At 41.4% G+C, this 15,655-nt stretch overlaps 1 protein-coding gene across 1 annotated transcript in view; it reads left to right on the top strand.

Moving 5' to 3' along the window:
• ctnnd2a (catenin (cadherin-associated protein), delta 2a) overlaps window positions 1–13,492 on the top strand; it is a 225,123-nt gene extending 211,631 nt beyond the window's left edge. Inside the window, exons 22-25 of the mRNA XM_058635385.1 lie at window positions 4,627–4,753; window positions 9,498–9,629; window positions 10,076–10,152; window positions 10,837–13,492. Of these exons, the coding sequence (XP_058491368.1) occupies window positions 4,627–4,753; window positions 9,498–9,629; window positions 10,076–10,152; window positions 10,837–11,259 (759 nt within the window). The 3' untranslated portion in view covers window positions 11,260–13,492. The remainder of the gene's footprint in view (window positions 1–4,626; window positions 4,754–9,497; window positions 9,630–10,075; window positions 10,153–10,836) is intronic.
• Window positions 13,493–15,655: the final 2,163 nt, after the last annotated feature.

The following is a 15,655-nucleotide window of genomic DNA, read 5'->3' as shown; positions in this document are numbered from 1 at the left end:
TTTGGGGCGTGGGTGCCTGTGTGTGTTTGTTTATGAGTGTGTGTGTGTGTGTGTGTGTGTTTTTGTCAAACTGCAGTGAGAGAAGTTAATCACTTCCTACAGCAATGCCATGGGAGCAGTCTAGACTCAGAAAGAGAGCGAAAAAGTGAAGATGAAACGAGAGTTGTGAGAGAACGTGGAGCTCTGCTGCCCAGCTCTTTCTGAATGTTCTAATATGAATAGTTGAGGGCCCATAAATAAACAGTGTATGCAAATAGCATCTGAGATTATTTGAAAGCTCAGACTTTGCAGCAGTCATTTCTAAACCAAAACCAAAATCTGTTTGCACCAACGTCAGGATAAATCACACATAATAGTCTCCAGAGTGCAGCAAAACTCTACTTTTACCAGTGTTTGTATCGCAGATCTGACGGGATGTGTCCTCGTTCGGTTTGTGTGTTGTGATGTGATGCGTGCGCTCATGAAGTGTTGCATGCACCGTTTCCCAGGAGGAATGTCAAAGGTCATCCTTTGAGTAAATAACAAACGTGCAGTGCTTTGCAGTTCAACAGGGGATTTCAATGAAAGACAACAACTAGAAGCATCACTAAGAATTCAAACTAAAAGGACTAATGTAATACAGCTTACTGCAATTTTCTAATCGCAGCAGACGCAATATTTGTTCAAGCCAAATTGTGTCAAAATATCATTTTAGATTAATTGTTATTACACACATTACTTATTCTACAGACTGAAGAGAACATCTTTGTTTCTCACAGAGCTGCACAAATATCACACATTAATCCTTTTAAATAAGTTTTTCTGGATGAGAATAATGATGTAAAAATGACCATTCCTTCTGATATCGCGAGTCATATTGCAATCGCATTTCCTGTCAAAATAATCGCAATTAGATGTGTATTTAAAGTCGTTCAGCTATCTCTTTTGCACACCCAAGCTCATATGTTGTACTGTATATTCACAATGTTACACTTTGTCATCTCCCAACTCGATGCATAATTTCGGTTGGCCTGACCTTGTCTGATTTCATTATAAATATTCTATGTTGGGCACTTAATCACACTCTCACACACATGTATACACACATGTATACACACATGCCACACTCATATCACACACACAAACACTACAAATCACAACCACAGATCCGCACACGTATGACAGACGGGGTTCAGTGTCGGGAGAGATGTCGCGTCTGTGACACATGTGACAGATTTACAATATGTTCCCGGGAAGTGCAATCCAGTTTGTGGGTGTGTTTGTGTCATATGAGTGAGTGAGAATTTTGCGTGTGATGTGTGTATGTGAGGTATTTTATTGCAAAACGCAGCCAGTTCTTTAGAGGATCATTGCACACGATGATCGGGATGTTCCTGCGAAGAAAATAAACACATTTAAATGAGATGTAATGGAAAGTTAAGGCGTGTTGTGTTTACAAATGCAGGATTTTTGTGCAGTTTACAGTTTGAGTCTGTTTTTTAGATTTGTGTTAGACGCTCTTATTTCAGAAAAGGGCTAAAATCCACTCCTCAGTCACTGCTACACAGTGCATGAGGAAAAAGACAGTGAAAAGAAAAGAAGATGAGCGTTGGAAACAACTTCAGGAGACATCAAAGAATTATCAGGCCTGTGAAGCTGCCTTGATGTTGAGTAAGAGTCAGAAAGCAAGAGAGATGGAGGTACACTGAGAGAACCTGTATCAGTGCAAAGGCTAACAACACTATTTAAATGAGACAGAGAGTTAAAGCTGCAGCACTCTTAGTGCACTCTGTGAAATTTGCAATAAATGTCACACCAGAGTAAAGGTCAATCCCTAAATAACCAGTCAGTGAAGATAAAGAATGCAAGAGTGAGAGTCACATTATTCCTGTGAGGATAGATGTGTGTCATGTGTGACTGAAGTGCTTGCAACTATGAAACTGAAAAACTGTGTGAAATCAGCGAGCGAGCGAGTGAAACAGAAAAGGATTGACAGTGTTCAGTTGTCACTGAGGTCCACAGGGAACCCGCTGCTCATCATGTTCAACCTTTTTCCAATTTTTGCCATAATTGCTGTCTGGCATGCACGACACACACACACACACACACACACACACACACACAGTAAATGCTTTTTTACCTCAGCGTGCCATGACCTTCAACCCTCCATCCAGTGATGATGAGAGCAACAGGCATAATAGTTGCTTAGCAACCTGTTTTTTTGTGGGGTTTTTTTTACATTTGGGGCAAAGTGGTGTGTTAGAGTTTGAGTGTGAGACATAAAGAGGAGGTGGGAGTAAAGAGAGGAGGAAAGAGAAGCCAGTAAAAGTAACACGAGGAGAATCAGGGACTCTAGATGGAGCCGAGAACTCAACTCAGTGCTTTCAGGCATAACTATCTCAAGGGTTTACAGAAAATGATCCGAAAATGAGAAAATATTCAGTGAGTGGCAGTTCACTGGGCGAAAATGCCTTGTTGATGCCAGAGGTCAGAGGAGAATGGCCAGACTGGTAACTCAGATATCCACTGGCTAGAAGAAAGGTATGCAGTAGACCATCTCTTAATGCACGTGTCAAACCTTGAGGCCGATGGGCTTCATCATCAAACACTTTAAGTACACATGATACCCACTGAAGTGGCCAAGGAAAGGACATTTTCTTTTCTTTAAGGTTTTAACGGTTTAAGGTTTCAGGTTACTCGCTCTTATAGAATGAAAACACAGGAGACACCAGACACCAGTCTGATTTGTTTTCATTTGAAAGTTTGATCACTGATTTAGATTTTGCGACGTGAATTATGAGCAGTCTGGGGTTTGACTGTTTCACACCATAAAGTCAATGCAGAGCTGGAGCAAGCAGGTACAGCATATGACATAATCAGTGTGGAATACAATGAGTTTTTTGTCCTCACCTTATTCAACAGGAAAAATAGAGAATAAACTGAAAATCACTTCTGCAAAAAAGAAAATAAGTGTGACATTTGTGAATATGACAGCAATTTTGATTAATTATATTCTCCTCTTTAATGTCCTCTGTGATTACGATCCTAATTACAGAGTGGAGCTTATGAACCCCCAATAGACTATTCATTTATCCAATTTGTAAGCCACATATATATAAAGCAGGATGCACGTACATTAGAACACATTTATCATGTAGGATTCAGACACTACAGTGTGGGGAATGAGAGTTTGAAAAGAAGTGTTGGCGGGTCAGATGATGGAGACTGGAACCTTTGAACTACTCTGTGTCAGAGGATCCGGCTTTCTATTAGTCATCAGTGCTGTGCAAGGAAACCGGAGTCAGTGCAGGACATGGGTCTGTGCTCAGTCATGTCTCCCTCCCTCTCGCTACCTCTCCATCTGTCTCCCTCTCCTTGCCTCTCTGGCCCTCGTCCTGTCTTTACCTTCTTATTATTACTCTCCTCCTCCTTCTCACTGTTATTACTTTTTTTGTCATCATCTCAGTTTCTTACCTGCCTGTGCCTCCTCTCTGTTTCTGCTTCAGCTCCGTCATTGCCCTTCCTCTCCAACTTTTCTGTGCCTCCTCTCTCTTTTTCCGCCTCATCTCCTTCTCTCTAACTTCGACTCTCCCTTGCACTCATAGTCGCCACAGTCCAAACCAGTTTCCCACAGCTTAACTGCAGCCCCCAGACAGTAAAGCTACGACAGAACATGTATCCATTATCTTTTATCATCCCATACACTTTGCCTCCAGAGGTAACCAATTATCTTAATGCTAAATTGAATTTGGTTCCAGCTCTGTGATTGTTGTTGACTCTCATGATTCACTTTTGTGAAAAGGGTTTTCCTCCAATCACTGTTAAACCAACACAGATACAAAGTCACTGACTTGACAATAATTATGCCAGTGGATTTTTTTCTGTTGTTGTATTAATTTTCCCTGCAAGGACATTGGGGTCTTCACTAAGCTCAGGCTCAATGCAAGTGTGTTAATTTATGTTGTGTGTGTGTGGGTGGGTGTGTGCACCATTCTATTTGCATGTGTGGAGATTTTTTTCAGAATTAATTTTTGACTTCCTAAAAACAAAACTGAAATAAAAAAGATTGCAGTTGACACAAAGTTAACTCATTAAACCAATTATCCCAGTCGCCCACACTAGGTTAAATTACAATACATTTTAGGAATAATTTGCATTGTTTTGAGTGCAAAATCATCCATCAGTCAGTATGTCCTTGCTGTCCTTGGTTGCCACAAGGACATTCACATTGGCCAGCTTGTATTTTGGCATGTTTCAGCCTTCAAATTCCAACCATTTCTTTTATCATATGTTGTATGTACACAACTGTCTGCATATGAGCCAGTGAACCTGTGTAAAACAGCTTGAAATTGTAGTCTAAAAACTGTTCTTTAATGCTTTTGAGGGGAGTAAATTGCTGTGACACTGATATGCATGAAGCTACGCTAAATCATTGCTATAAACATGGTCAATGGACAATGTTCTGCATGCATGCCAAGCAGGTGCTGCTGTTGCTCTTGAGATCCTTCCTTGAGGCACTTGAGGAACAGGATAAAAATGTTTATCCTGTTCACAAATTCGTTCAGTTTTGGTGTTTCAACGAAGATTGACGGATGATTTAAAACTGGCAGTCATCTCTTTTTCTGCTTGTGTGTGTTGTTTTTGCAGGATGGATACAGCCAGTATCACTTTGTGGGTTCTGCCTCAACGATAGAGAGAGACAGACAGAGGCCCTACTCCTCCTCTCGAACTCCCTCTGTCTCCCCCGTCAGGACGTCCCCAAATAACCGCTCAGGTAAGAACACATGTCACATTTAATACATTTGTCTGTGTGTGTATATACATGTCTTTAGTAGGCCGTGTGGACCAATGTCCAAGAACATAAACAAGCTTTTTGAGGCTTAAGACCTGGTTTTAGGGTTAGGGTCAGAATTGGGTTGGGAACAAAGTGTAGGATTATTTAGCTGAAAAACACCCCTTCCATCACCCTTGCTTTAGAGTAAAAGTAAATATGGAATGAAATTCACTTTTAAACCTTTAACCGACGTTAATGACGACAGACGTCTGCTGGGATTATTTCAGCCCTCAGTATATAATTTGCCTGTATTGTAGCTAGTAGATGGAGTTCAGTTTAAATGACAATATAAAGGTAATTTTGTTGTTTTTTATTGTTATTTATTTATTGTTTGGTTTAAAAACATCCTAAATTGGACATTTTAAACTGACAGTAGGTTTGAGTGTGAGAGTGAATGGTTTCTATGTGTGGCCCTGTGATGGACTGGCGACCCGTCCAGGGTGTACCCCGCCTTTTGCCCCCCCAAGCCAGGTCCCCATGGTAACCGTGTGGAGGATAAAGCAGTAGAAGATGAGTGAGTGGGTAAAAATGTCATTATCTTTTGATATGATTGACAAAACTCCCTCCTGTGAGGAAATGAATTAAATTAATCTAGAAGACGGCCCCACAAGAAAAGTAAAAAGACTCAAGAGAGACAGATGGATTTCAGCTGTTAGCATCAGTGTTGTGGTCGCCACCCTCAAGCTCCTGTGCTAAAGTATCCCTTTAGCTTGAGCCCACTGGCCTTCATGCTTGGCAAGGATGCAGTAGCATTAGCTGTTAGCATCAGTAGTGGAACAGCCGTTAGCTGTGAATTCTCCACACCAGGCTTAGCAGGCTGATGAGGCAGAAAAGTACTTTTGCTTCCTCCCAGCTTAGAGAAGTCTTCAAGGAGAGAGACAGAGAGGGACTGGGAGAGAGAGAGTGAAGGAGGGAGGGATGAGACAAACAGAGAGGGAGATAAAAGAGAAAAAGCAGGGAGGCAAGAAGAATTAGGGATTGCAGGATGGTTAATGCCAAGATGGGGAAGTAAAGGAGGAGGATTTGACTTTGACCAGTGACATTGAAAATTAAAGCAATAAAAAGCTCAGAGAGGCTGCGGTTGACAGTGATTTTGGAGAACAGCTGCGGGACATTTTTTTAGCTGAGAGGTGTTCTTAGACACGGGCAAAGCAAAGCCCTCTTCAGTTGTTTTTGATTCACTGTGAACCATGACCTCAGGACGGTAACTGCCTTTAATTAAATGGTTGCTATGTTTCATAAAATGAACGCATGTAAACCGAAACAAAAGGAAGTATTTTTTGATATCAAATAATTGTTTTTATTTTCAGCCAGGCAACGTTGCAACTGCTTAAGTTGTGTTCAAGTATGTCATTAGTCCTTTCTGCTGGTAAAGCTCACATTTGACTCTGTGCATGTGTTTGTTAATAGCCTTGTGCCACAAGCAAAGCTATTGCATTTTCTCTCTGTGTAGTTAGGGCTCCAATAACATTGCTGTGATTCAGATTGATGCCCCATTACTGACGTTATTGAAAATCATTCTTCTCATAATAATATTAATAAATAATCAGTTGCATGATGCTAAAATGCTAAAACTGCCTTAATGGCAAGGTGATGATTCTTCTCGATATTGAAAATAGATTTTAAGGAAAAACATGAAAGCACCAGTTCAACCAGTTAAATTAATAATAAATATCTTTTATCCAATTGACCACAGGAAAATACAGCAACTGGCACAGACCATCTGGGTGTTTTCTTATAATTTTCAGATATCCGGCTAATCCACAATCTATCGGAGCCTAGTTATTAAAACCTCGTCCCTTCTCTCTTTAAAGTCATTGAAAGCCACTCCTATCAGAAGGCTGCATCTCCCACTCCTCTTGCTACTGTCTAACCACATTTTCTTTATAGACACTAACACATTCATCCTTTCCTGGACAAACCTTTAGAGCTGTCATTTCCCTGGCCAATGCTTCTTTAGCCAGTTAATCAGAAATTTCATTTCCTTCAACTCCTGAGTGTCCAGGGACCCACATAAATATTATATTACAGCCCGTTTTCTCAACCCTGAATAGCCAACATAAGATTTCGACAAACAGGTCAGGGCAGGCCCTTGATTTCTCATCCCTCAACACCATCAGAGTAGCCGCAGATTATACACTTATTGACCTCTTCAACCCATTGCATTGTCCATAAGATTGCCAGTGGCTCCACAGGAAAATAAATAACGCATCATCTCATATGCGAACCCTCTGTCTGTTCTAGAAATTAGCAACAGACATCCCAAGGTCATTGATGTAGTTCATCCTTGAGGTTAGATAGAAGACTGCAAGCATTTGGCGCAGCGACAGGCCAAATATAAATGTATCTATATGTCTCTCTTTATAATCCTTTCATCCGCACTTTTGTGTTTTCTTTGCATTAACTGAATAATTACCGGCACAGTAATACTAATGGGGTGGAATGAAGTGTTTATAAATGACTTTACTGCGTCTGTGAAAGCAGCTCAGACAAATGGAATCAATGACTGGAACTATCCGTTTTATAAAAGGAATTTTTAGTGCATAGAGAAACGTGTAGATATCTACGGGAAATGGTTGGAAATGAATCCCATCTTCTCCTCTACGCCAAACCCCTCTGCCGTTTTGCTCATCTAGCTCTCATTCACCCTTGTCATACTTCTCCTCCTTCATCTCCTCTTAGCAGTAATCCTACTTTCTTCTCACCTCTTCCTGTGATCTCTCACTCTTTATGTTGGCGTGCACACGCACACACACACACACACACACAGACACACACCCTCCCATATACACAGACCTGCATGCATCCATATCTCCTCTCTGCATACGCTCCAGACTGCAATCCAGCCCCTTAGTGATGGATCAAAGCAGAAGGAGTAATGATGGTGTGCAGGCTCAATAAGGGAGGAGGAGTGAAAAGAGTTGGTGTGAGGAAAGAGTGTTAAAACAGATAGAGACAGAGAAAAGAAGGGGGGGGGGGGGTTGCAGGCTGCAAGGATGGCACAGAGACAAAGGCAGATACAGAGGGAGAGTGAGACCTTTGCATCCATCATTACCCCCACAGGGTCCTGCTGTGTTTTGCACTGATAAAACAAGTCTCCCGGGCTCTCAAACCCAGCCGTTTCAAGCCAGGTCCCCACGGTAACCGTAACCACGAGTGATGGCTGTGTCTCTGGGGGTGTCGGTGACAGGTTCCAGCTTCCAGCATAATGGAATGTGCTGCAGAGGTGTCAAGTGATAATAATTAAATATCACAAGTATCAAAAACAGCTAATCTCTTGATCCTGATTCTCTTGCTTTACAACAGACTCGGATGTTCAGATCCATAACAAAAGTGTTTTAATTTTGTTTCACCTGCTGCTATTCGGTCAGGCCATAGAAGTTGGACAGACGCTTTTTGTGCTGATTTCTCTGGATGCTGACTCCTCTTTGTCTGAGAGATTATCTATTTCTACTAATTGAGAGCATCACCCTCAATTAACTCACATGCTACGGTCTTATAATTATCTGCAACTCTCAAAGTTAGGTTGAAAAGAGCTTATTTTCAAACGTCCTTCCCCTCCAGGTATATAGCTGATAGAAACTGTAAAAATGCTTGTTTGGCGGATAGATAAAAGAGTGTTTAGCGAAGCAAACTGAAACGTCTAGTACCACAGGTAGTCAGGATTATGTCAATTCAGTGTCATAAGAGCAACTGAGTAAGCATTTTAAGTATGTCATACAGCCAGGAGTTTACAATGTGGCATTCTGAGTGTGTGAGGAAAAGAGAGCAAGTGGAATTGGGACACTGAACGCGCACAGTATGTGTTTATCCATGTTTATATATGTGTGCATACAGGCCGGTGTATACACTAATGGATTAACCTGGGTGTTAAAAAAGATTCGTTCTAAAAGCATGAGACAGAGACAGGTTTGAGAAAGCATGACAACATTTTTAATATTATGATTTAAATGCCTATAAGACGTACCCAAAGTAAATGAAGAATTGCACCACAATAAAAAAAAAAATTGACTCGATTATATATGATTATGATTATATATAAGCGATTTTTTTCATCTAGTCCAACATTTGAAATGAGCCCAAGAAAGATTAAAAGCCATTTGTCAACATTCATTTTTGCACTTAAATACACGTTCGGACTGTGAGTAGTACGGTCTTGACTTTGAGCAACAGTTAAAAAAGAACTCATTTGTTTTGTTTTACTATGTTTTTATTGCAGATAAATACGATGGTAGTTTTCTCGGTGCACCCATCAGGCTTTAAGGGTTAATATTGTTAAATAATATTCAATTTAAAATCTAGTCATTTGTCAGTTTCAGACCTGGGTGTTTTTTTTTTTGGTTTTTTGTTTTTTTTAAAATGGTAAAAGAGTAAAAATAAGAGAATATAAATACCCTATGTGAAATTGTAAATGTAAATAACATGTCCAAAAACTGATGTGTGCATGTTTGTGAATTCCCACTAGTTGGTGAACATGCTGAAGGTGACTCTTAATGCTGACAAGCTAAATAATGAATAATGACTGTGCACCTTGAAAGACACTCACACAAAATTATGAGTAATGAATCTTGCATCCCAACAGAATGTGCTCTCACACTGTATGATTATAATTGTGTGTGTGTGTCTGTGTGTGTGTGTGTGTGTGTGTGTGTGTGTGTGTGTGTGTGTGTGTCTGTGTGTATAGCAAGCGCTCCAGCCTCCCCCAGAGAGATGATGAGTCTGAAGGAACGTAAGCTCGACTACGATTCCACGGCAACCAACGCTGGTTTCCATAGCAACAAAGGAGAGCACACATCCAGGAAAGACGGCATGGCAGGTGTGTGTGAGAGAGAGAGAGAGAATTAAATTATTCAATTGTATCCCTCTCTTTATCTTTCTTTCCCTTCTATTTTCCTCCACTTGTTTTCCTCTCACTCCTCTGATCTGTTTCTTTTTCAATCTCAAACTATTCTGATTCTCTTACACACCGACTTTGATGCCACTCGCTCTTTGCTGCTCTTTCTTTCCGGTGTGATTCTCTACTCAGTCAGTCTCTACTTGCCCAGTAAATGTTTTTGTCTCTTTGCTTTTTTGTATCCGTTGGTCTGAAATCTGTCCTTTCATTGTCTGCTATTCCTCTTTGCCTTTTATAATGTCTATGCTCGAAAGATATGGACTATAATTAGCTGATGAAGCCAATTCACTGAATTATTAGCCGTCGAAGTGACACAGTCTTCTTCATCATTCATTCATATGAGGGTTTTTTTTTTTCTCTTTCTCCAGTTCAAGTTTCCTGTGGGACATCTACGTTATTCCGAAACTCTTACTTGACCACCAGTGATGATATCAAGCCAAACCAGGTGAGATTGTCTTTATATGTGCACGCAGAGTGTCTCTTAGCGGTGCATGCGTGTGCATATACGTGCGTGCCTGCCTGCATGTGTGCTGTCAGAGCCCTCATAAATTGGCATATGCTGTCATGACAAGGTGGTTATTAGGAGAGATAGCAGCATGATGGAAGCTGCATGCACATGCACACTTAAGTGTCTCGCTGCGATAAGAGACACACTGACATTGTGTGTGTGAAGGAGACACACCCTCAGCTTGGGTAGCGTCAAGCTACTTCCACCCGAACGAGCACCAAACTAGCAGATAGAACCATTACTTTAGTCGACTGCACAAATAATTTGCCTCTGTGTAATGTCTCGGAAACCTTCAACCCACAAAAGTTTCATTTAAAAGTAGGATGGCTTTGCCTTTTTGTGTTGATGCAGATATTGGTTTCACCAATATTACACACATACACACAAACAATATTCAAGATAAATTGCCTCCCTCAATACCTGCATGTAATAGAGAAATCACAGCATGAGTCTCTTCCTACTTGATGCCTGTCTGAGCCTTTTTACTTGCTCAGCTTTTCAAATCTTTTCCCCCTTTTCACTCTCTTCATGTCATTCTTCCGTCACTTTGCCCCCACTACCACATTTCTTTGTCTCCCTCATCTCTTTCCTTCAACCCATTTCCATCGGCCCCTTTACCAGACTCCAGCCCAGCCCTGCGTTGTGCCTCCCCAACCCCAGCAGGACAGCCCATCAGCAGCTGTGCTAAAAGACTACGACCCCTACCCCGCCCCTCCTTCCTTCCCTCAGCCTCAGCCGCCGCAGCCACCACCTCACAGCCAGAGCCGGAGCTTTGACGAGGCCTACTACGAGGACCAGGGACCGCCACCTCCTCAGTCTCAGCCACAGCCTCAGATACATGTGCAGGTGCAGCCCCAGCCTCAAGCCCAACCTCAGCAGCCTCCCAGCACCGGGCCGCCCCGGGACCCACGGGAAGACCTGCGAATGCATCTGGGCCTCAAATCCACTGGCAATTACGTAGACTTCTACTCGGCCTCTCGGCCATACAGTGAACTGAACTATGAGACCAGCCACTACCCGGCCTCTCCTGACTCCTGGGTCTAGTTAGACGATGTAAATGATGGGGTGGGCCAAGAGAGAGTCTGTGTGTGTTTGTGTAAAAGGGATTATTTTTGCAAATGATTAGCAGCAGATGAACTAAGGGTTACAGCAATGGCTTGTTATCTTGTAGCCGCTGGCTGGAAATTATGGTTCATTGTCATCCAAGGTAAAGGACAAGCGTTGGACTTGGTGAAGAAGTAAAGTCTGGTCCAGTGATGAAGGGAGACTGTGCATGTGCATGCCAACATTTTCCTTTTCTTTTTTTTAAGACCACTTAATCTCTTCTAAGTCAGCTCCATTGCGACGGTGAGTGGATAAGGAGCAGGTGGGAGTAGATATGAGCAAGTGTGTTCAAAGTGTAAGTGAGGAGTGGGCTGGGGAATAGAGGGAGAGCAGAGAGAGTACAGTGGCCTGGGGAGGAGGAGGAGGAGAGAATGACGGGATGAAGAAATAATGGGAAGAAGATGACTACATTGAAAGTGGCCTGACATTTTTGATTAAGTCGGAGAGGAAAAACCAAGATGACATGGGAGTTCTTGAGGAGGACCAGAAGAATAAAAGCACAGAGAAAGATGAAAGCACATCAGGCACAAGACAAGATGTGGATGTTTACCATTTCACCCAAGTGACAAACGTAGCACTGCTTTTATTCCTCTTTTTTTTGTTCCGACAGCCTTGCTGCCTACAGTGACTTCACGATTTGTTCTCAAGGAATGTCAACATCAAGACTTCTTTTTTTGTCGCCATTCTTTTACATCTTTTTTTTATTTGTACTTTTTCTAAATTTTCACTTTCAGAAGAAGCACTCTTATTTTCTGTACAAAAATTCAAAGGTGATATGGGGTGTGTATATTACACATTTTTCTGATGGGGGCCACTAAAGAAAATATCATCTTTTTCCATGACTGACTATTTACTGAAACAAACAAAAAGCAACAAAAATGATTTAAAATGCAAACACAGTGAGCATAAAACAGAGACTGTCAGGATGAATCCCACTGGAAACCTTTTGTTTTGCCCTTCCCTATCCTGAGAGGAAACCGTCCAATATTCATGTTTTTCTTTCTCCGTCTGGTTCATTTCGTTGCGGACATGGCGAAATGTCAAAAGCAGTTCAAGGCTGCCAGAGTATCAGCCTGGCAGAGCAGCATCGCTCCCAAGTCCTTGTCAACACAAGTTCTTGTTCACTGCCTAAAGAATTTGGAAAGTGTCGTCTTTCGTGTTCAACCTCGAATCAGTTTTCAATCGTTTCTCATCATCAGGCGTCAAATCTGGTCCATCCATTAAGACTTTGATAAGTGTACACCTGAGTGTACAGTAAAAATGACGGGAAAGAGGGAGAGGTGTAACATTGTGCCAAACGTTGACACCTCCTGGACCAGTCCGAGAGGAATTTAAAGGGACATTTTCTCGACTTTTAAAGACAATGACTGGATGACTCACTCTGCTTTTTGTAACTTTTAAGTTCTTGTGTTTTGATCAGGTGACGACATACATATTGCTGGGGATCATGGGTAACATCTCCCTCCCCTTAGATGTACAGACCTGCCTCTCTGTGTTTGCTGAGCATGTGTGGGCGTACATGTGTGTGGACACGTGCGGGTGTGCGAGTGTGTGTGTGTGCGTGCGTGCGTGCGCGCGTTTGTGTACGTGTGCATGTATGTGACTGAATGTATGGCCCATGTGTGTACACGTAAACTTGAGCGAGCGTATCTATGCATGCATGTGTGTAGTAGTGTGTGTATGCCTCCGTTGCGTGTATGTGTGTGTGCGTTTTTTCTGTATAAATCAGTGTCCAAACAAGGCATTCCTACCAACAGTTTGTCCAGTTTTACAACATGAAAAAGCAAGGTTAAAATCACTAGAATGGATTGTTGATATAGAATGACAAATCTATAAATATATGAATATAAATATAAATATATATATAATTTTTATGTGCAGATGTCATTGTCACTAAATGCAACAAATGTCCGCTGAGAAAAAATGATTATGTGGTGTGCAACAGGACTCTTGTTCACTTGACCTTAACGTGGAAACTGCTAACTCCCCCCACCCCTACAACCCCACCTCCCTAACCCTTCAATCAAGACAAAAGACAAATACCACCTGAGGTTGCTCAGGCTCTGGTGCGAGTTGTGCGTTATTGTGTGTCCATGCTTCTTAGATGACCGTGATGAGAGAGGGCCGTACTTGAACACAAGGATAAATAAAGACTCTTTGCAATCAAACTTAATGGCCTCCACTAATTTTCATCATTTCAGCAGATAAAGTTTCAGTGAGGGAGCAGTCGGATGTTTTCTCCTCATGCACCAAACAAATCACGTGTTGTATAATGTTTTGTTTAATTCTGACACCTTCTTTTTTCCCCTTTCAGCCTGTCTGTAGTTCAAAAGGGCTTCAGATTGCTTTGAAGATAGTGGAGTAAATAGATCTTTCTTCCTTCCCACATCTCTCCGCAGTGCTGTGTAAAAATGACTATAATGAAGTGAAAGTAATGGTTTTGTTTACAAACAAATAAGATAAAAAGGAGATATGGTTACTTAGCACGACTACATTGTCAAACAATATATAGTGGCCTACATGAACTCAGTGATAAAAGCTTCAAATAAACATACTTTAAGGACTGAAACTGGAGTGGATTAACACGATATAATTACAATGATAAAAAACTTTATTTATCATGCACTTTTCTTACCGATGTTACAAAGTGCTCAACAGTAAAAACCTGCTAATTTAAATACAAAGTGCTAAGCAAGAAGTAGTAAAACAAAAGTGGTTTAAACCAAACAAGTATGGCCACACTACAAATTGGTGAAAATAGGTAAAAACAAAATGAAACAAATAAAAATACATCACAGATTAGTTTCAAACTACTTCAAGTATTAACATATCTTATTTAACGACAACATAACTGAATATACTGAGAAGAATTTCAAATATAATTGGGGGGATTGATTGATTTTTACTCCATTGTACAGCCCTTGATTTCCTCCTTCTACAAGTGTCTTGCACTGTCCTCCTCTATTGCCGTTATTATCCCGGAAGCTCCCCAGTAGCTAAATGTTGTGTCTGCTGTGGACAAAAAGTGCTGCTAATGTTAGCCATGCTCAATGAGGCATTGGTGTGGGCTCTGCTGTAATATTGTCACGACATTATTAGCTCTGTTTGTCCTCCTGTCATGATTCCCATCCTTTCTGTCGGCCACTCTGTCTCCTGCCATTCTCCACCCACCCACAAGATGCCCTCAGTCTTGTCATTCCTGACTCCCACATGCACCTGCCCTACAGTGAAGTCTAATCTTCCCTGCCCACTCTTTTCCTCATTATATCACCCAGTGTGTAACCTTGTGTGATCCACCTGTGTCTACTCCTGCGTTGTCTTTCATGCTGTTCATGCTAAGGACTAGTGCTTTGCCATCTGCAACCTGTTTTATTCATGTAACTGCTGCCCATAAGCTTTTAGTACTGCACATTAAGTTTGGGCCATCTATGATGCACTCCAGTGTGTCTGATTTCAGACCAATGCAGTTGTCTGTCTAGCCATTTACATTTTTTTATTCAGCAAAATCACTTGGTTGTTAAAATCAAGTGTGATCAAATTTGAAAAGTATTAAAATGATAGTGCTAGACATCTAAATATGAAAAACATGGCAGCTACATTCAAAACGTGCCAATCAGCTCCACATGACTCCCTCTGTGTTTCTACAGAGGGAGATCTGTAGAAACTAAATGAACTTGTCCATCATCAGGTTTTAGAATTCTCCAAAATTGTTGCTTGCAAAACTCATTTTTACAACAGTAAAAGAGCAATCCCCACTGTCACATAGTTATATAATAGTTGATGTACAAATGTTCCATATAGCCAATTAAAACTTGACCAAATTACTAATTCCACAGCTGCTGCATTAAAATACATCATAATGTGTGTTTGTTATTTCTACACCACATATAGAATGTCCCTTACTCTTTTGTAACAAGGTTGTTTTACCCATGGGAGGAGGTGGTCAAATTAGTCTTGCTTCTTTGACCTGTCCAGCTTGGGCGCCCCCTACCAGGAGCTTACACAGCCTCGCTCTTTGAAGCCACCACACCTGCTCGAGAGACAGTCCAATCAGATGGAAGAGTGTTATTGATAAGCCAAGGCCTATGTAAGTAATAATAAATAAACATGCAATGCCATAGCCCTAAAAATACTATTCATAACGGTACAACAGAAGATTTTGTAAGGGATTAACAACAGAGACACAACCCAAAGCAAACACTCTGTTTGTTATTGTACACAGTTTTCTCCCCACGTCCCCTCGCTGACAAATCTGTTAACATCCTGATGCCATCTTTTGACGCAGACGTGATCACTGGGGACTTGACTGACAGGCGTGTGGGAACAAGTTACATAA

The sequence above is a fragment of the Solea solea genome, chromosome 1 (genome assembly GCF_958295425.1).
Source record: "Solea solea chromosome 1, fSolSol10.1, whole genome shotgun sequence".
NCBI lineage: Eukaryota > Metazoa > Chordata > Actinopteri > Pleuronectiformes > Soleidae > Solea > Solea solea.
Note: the sequence above shows the minus strand (reverse complement) of the source record. Positions and strands in the feature narration are given on the sequence as shown.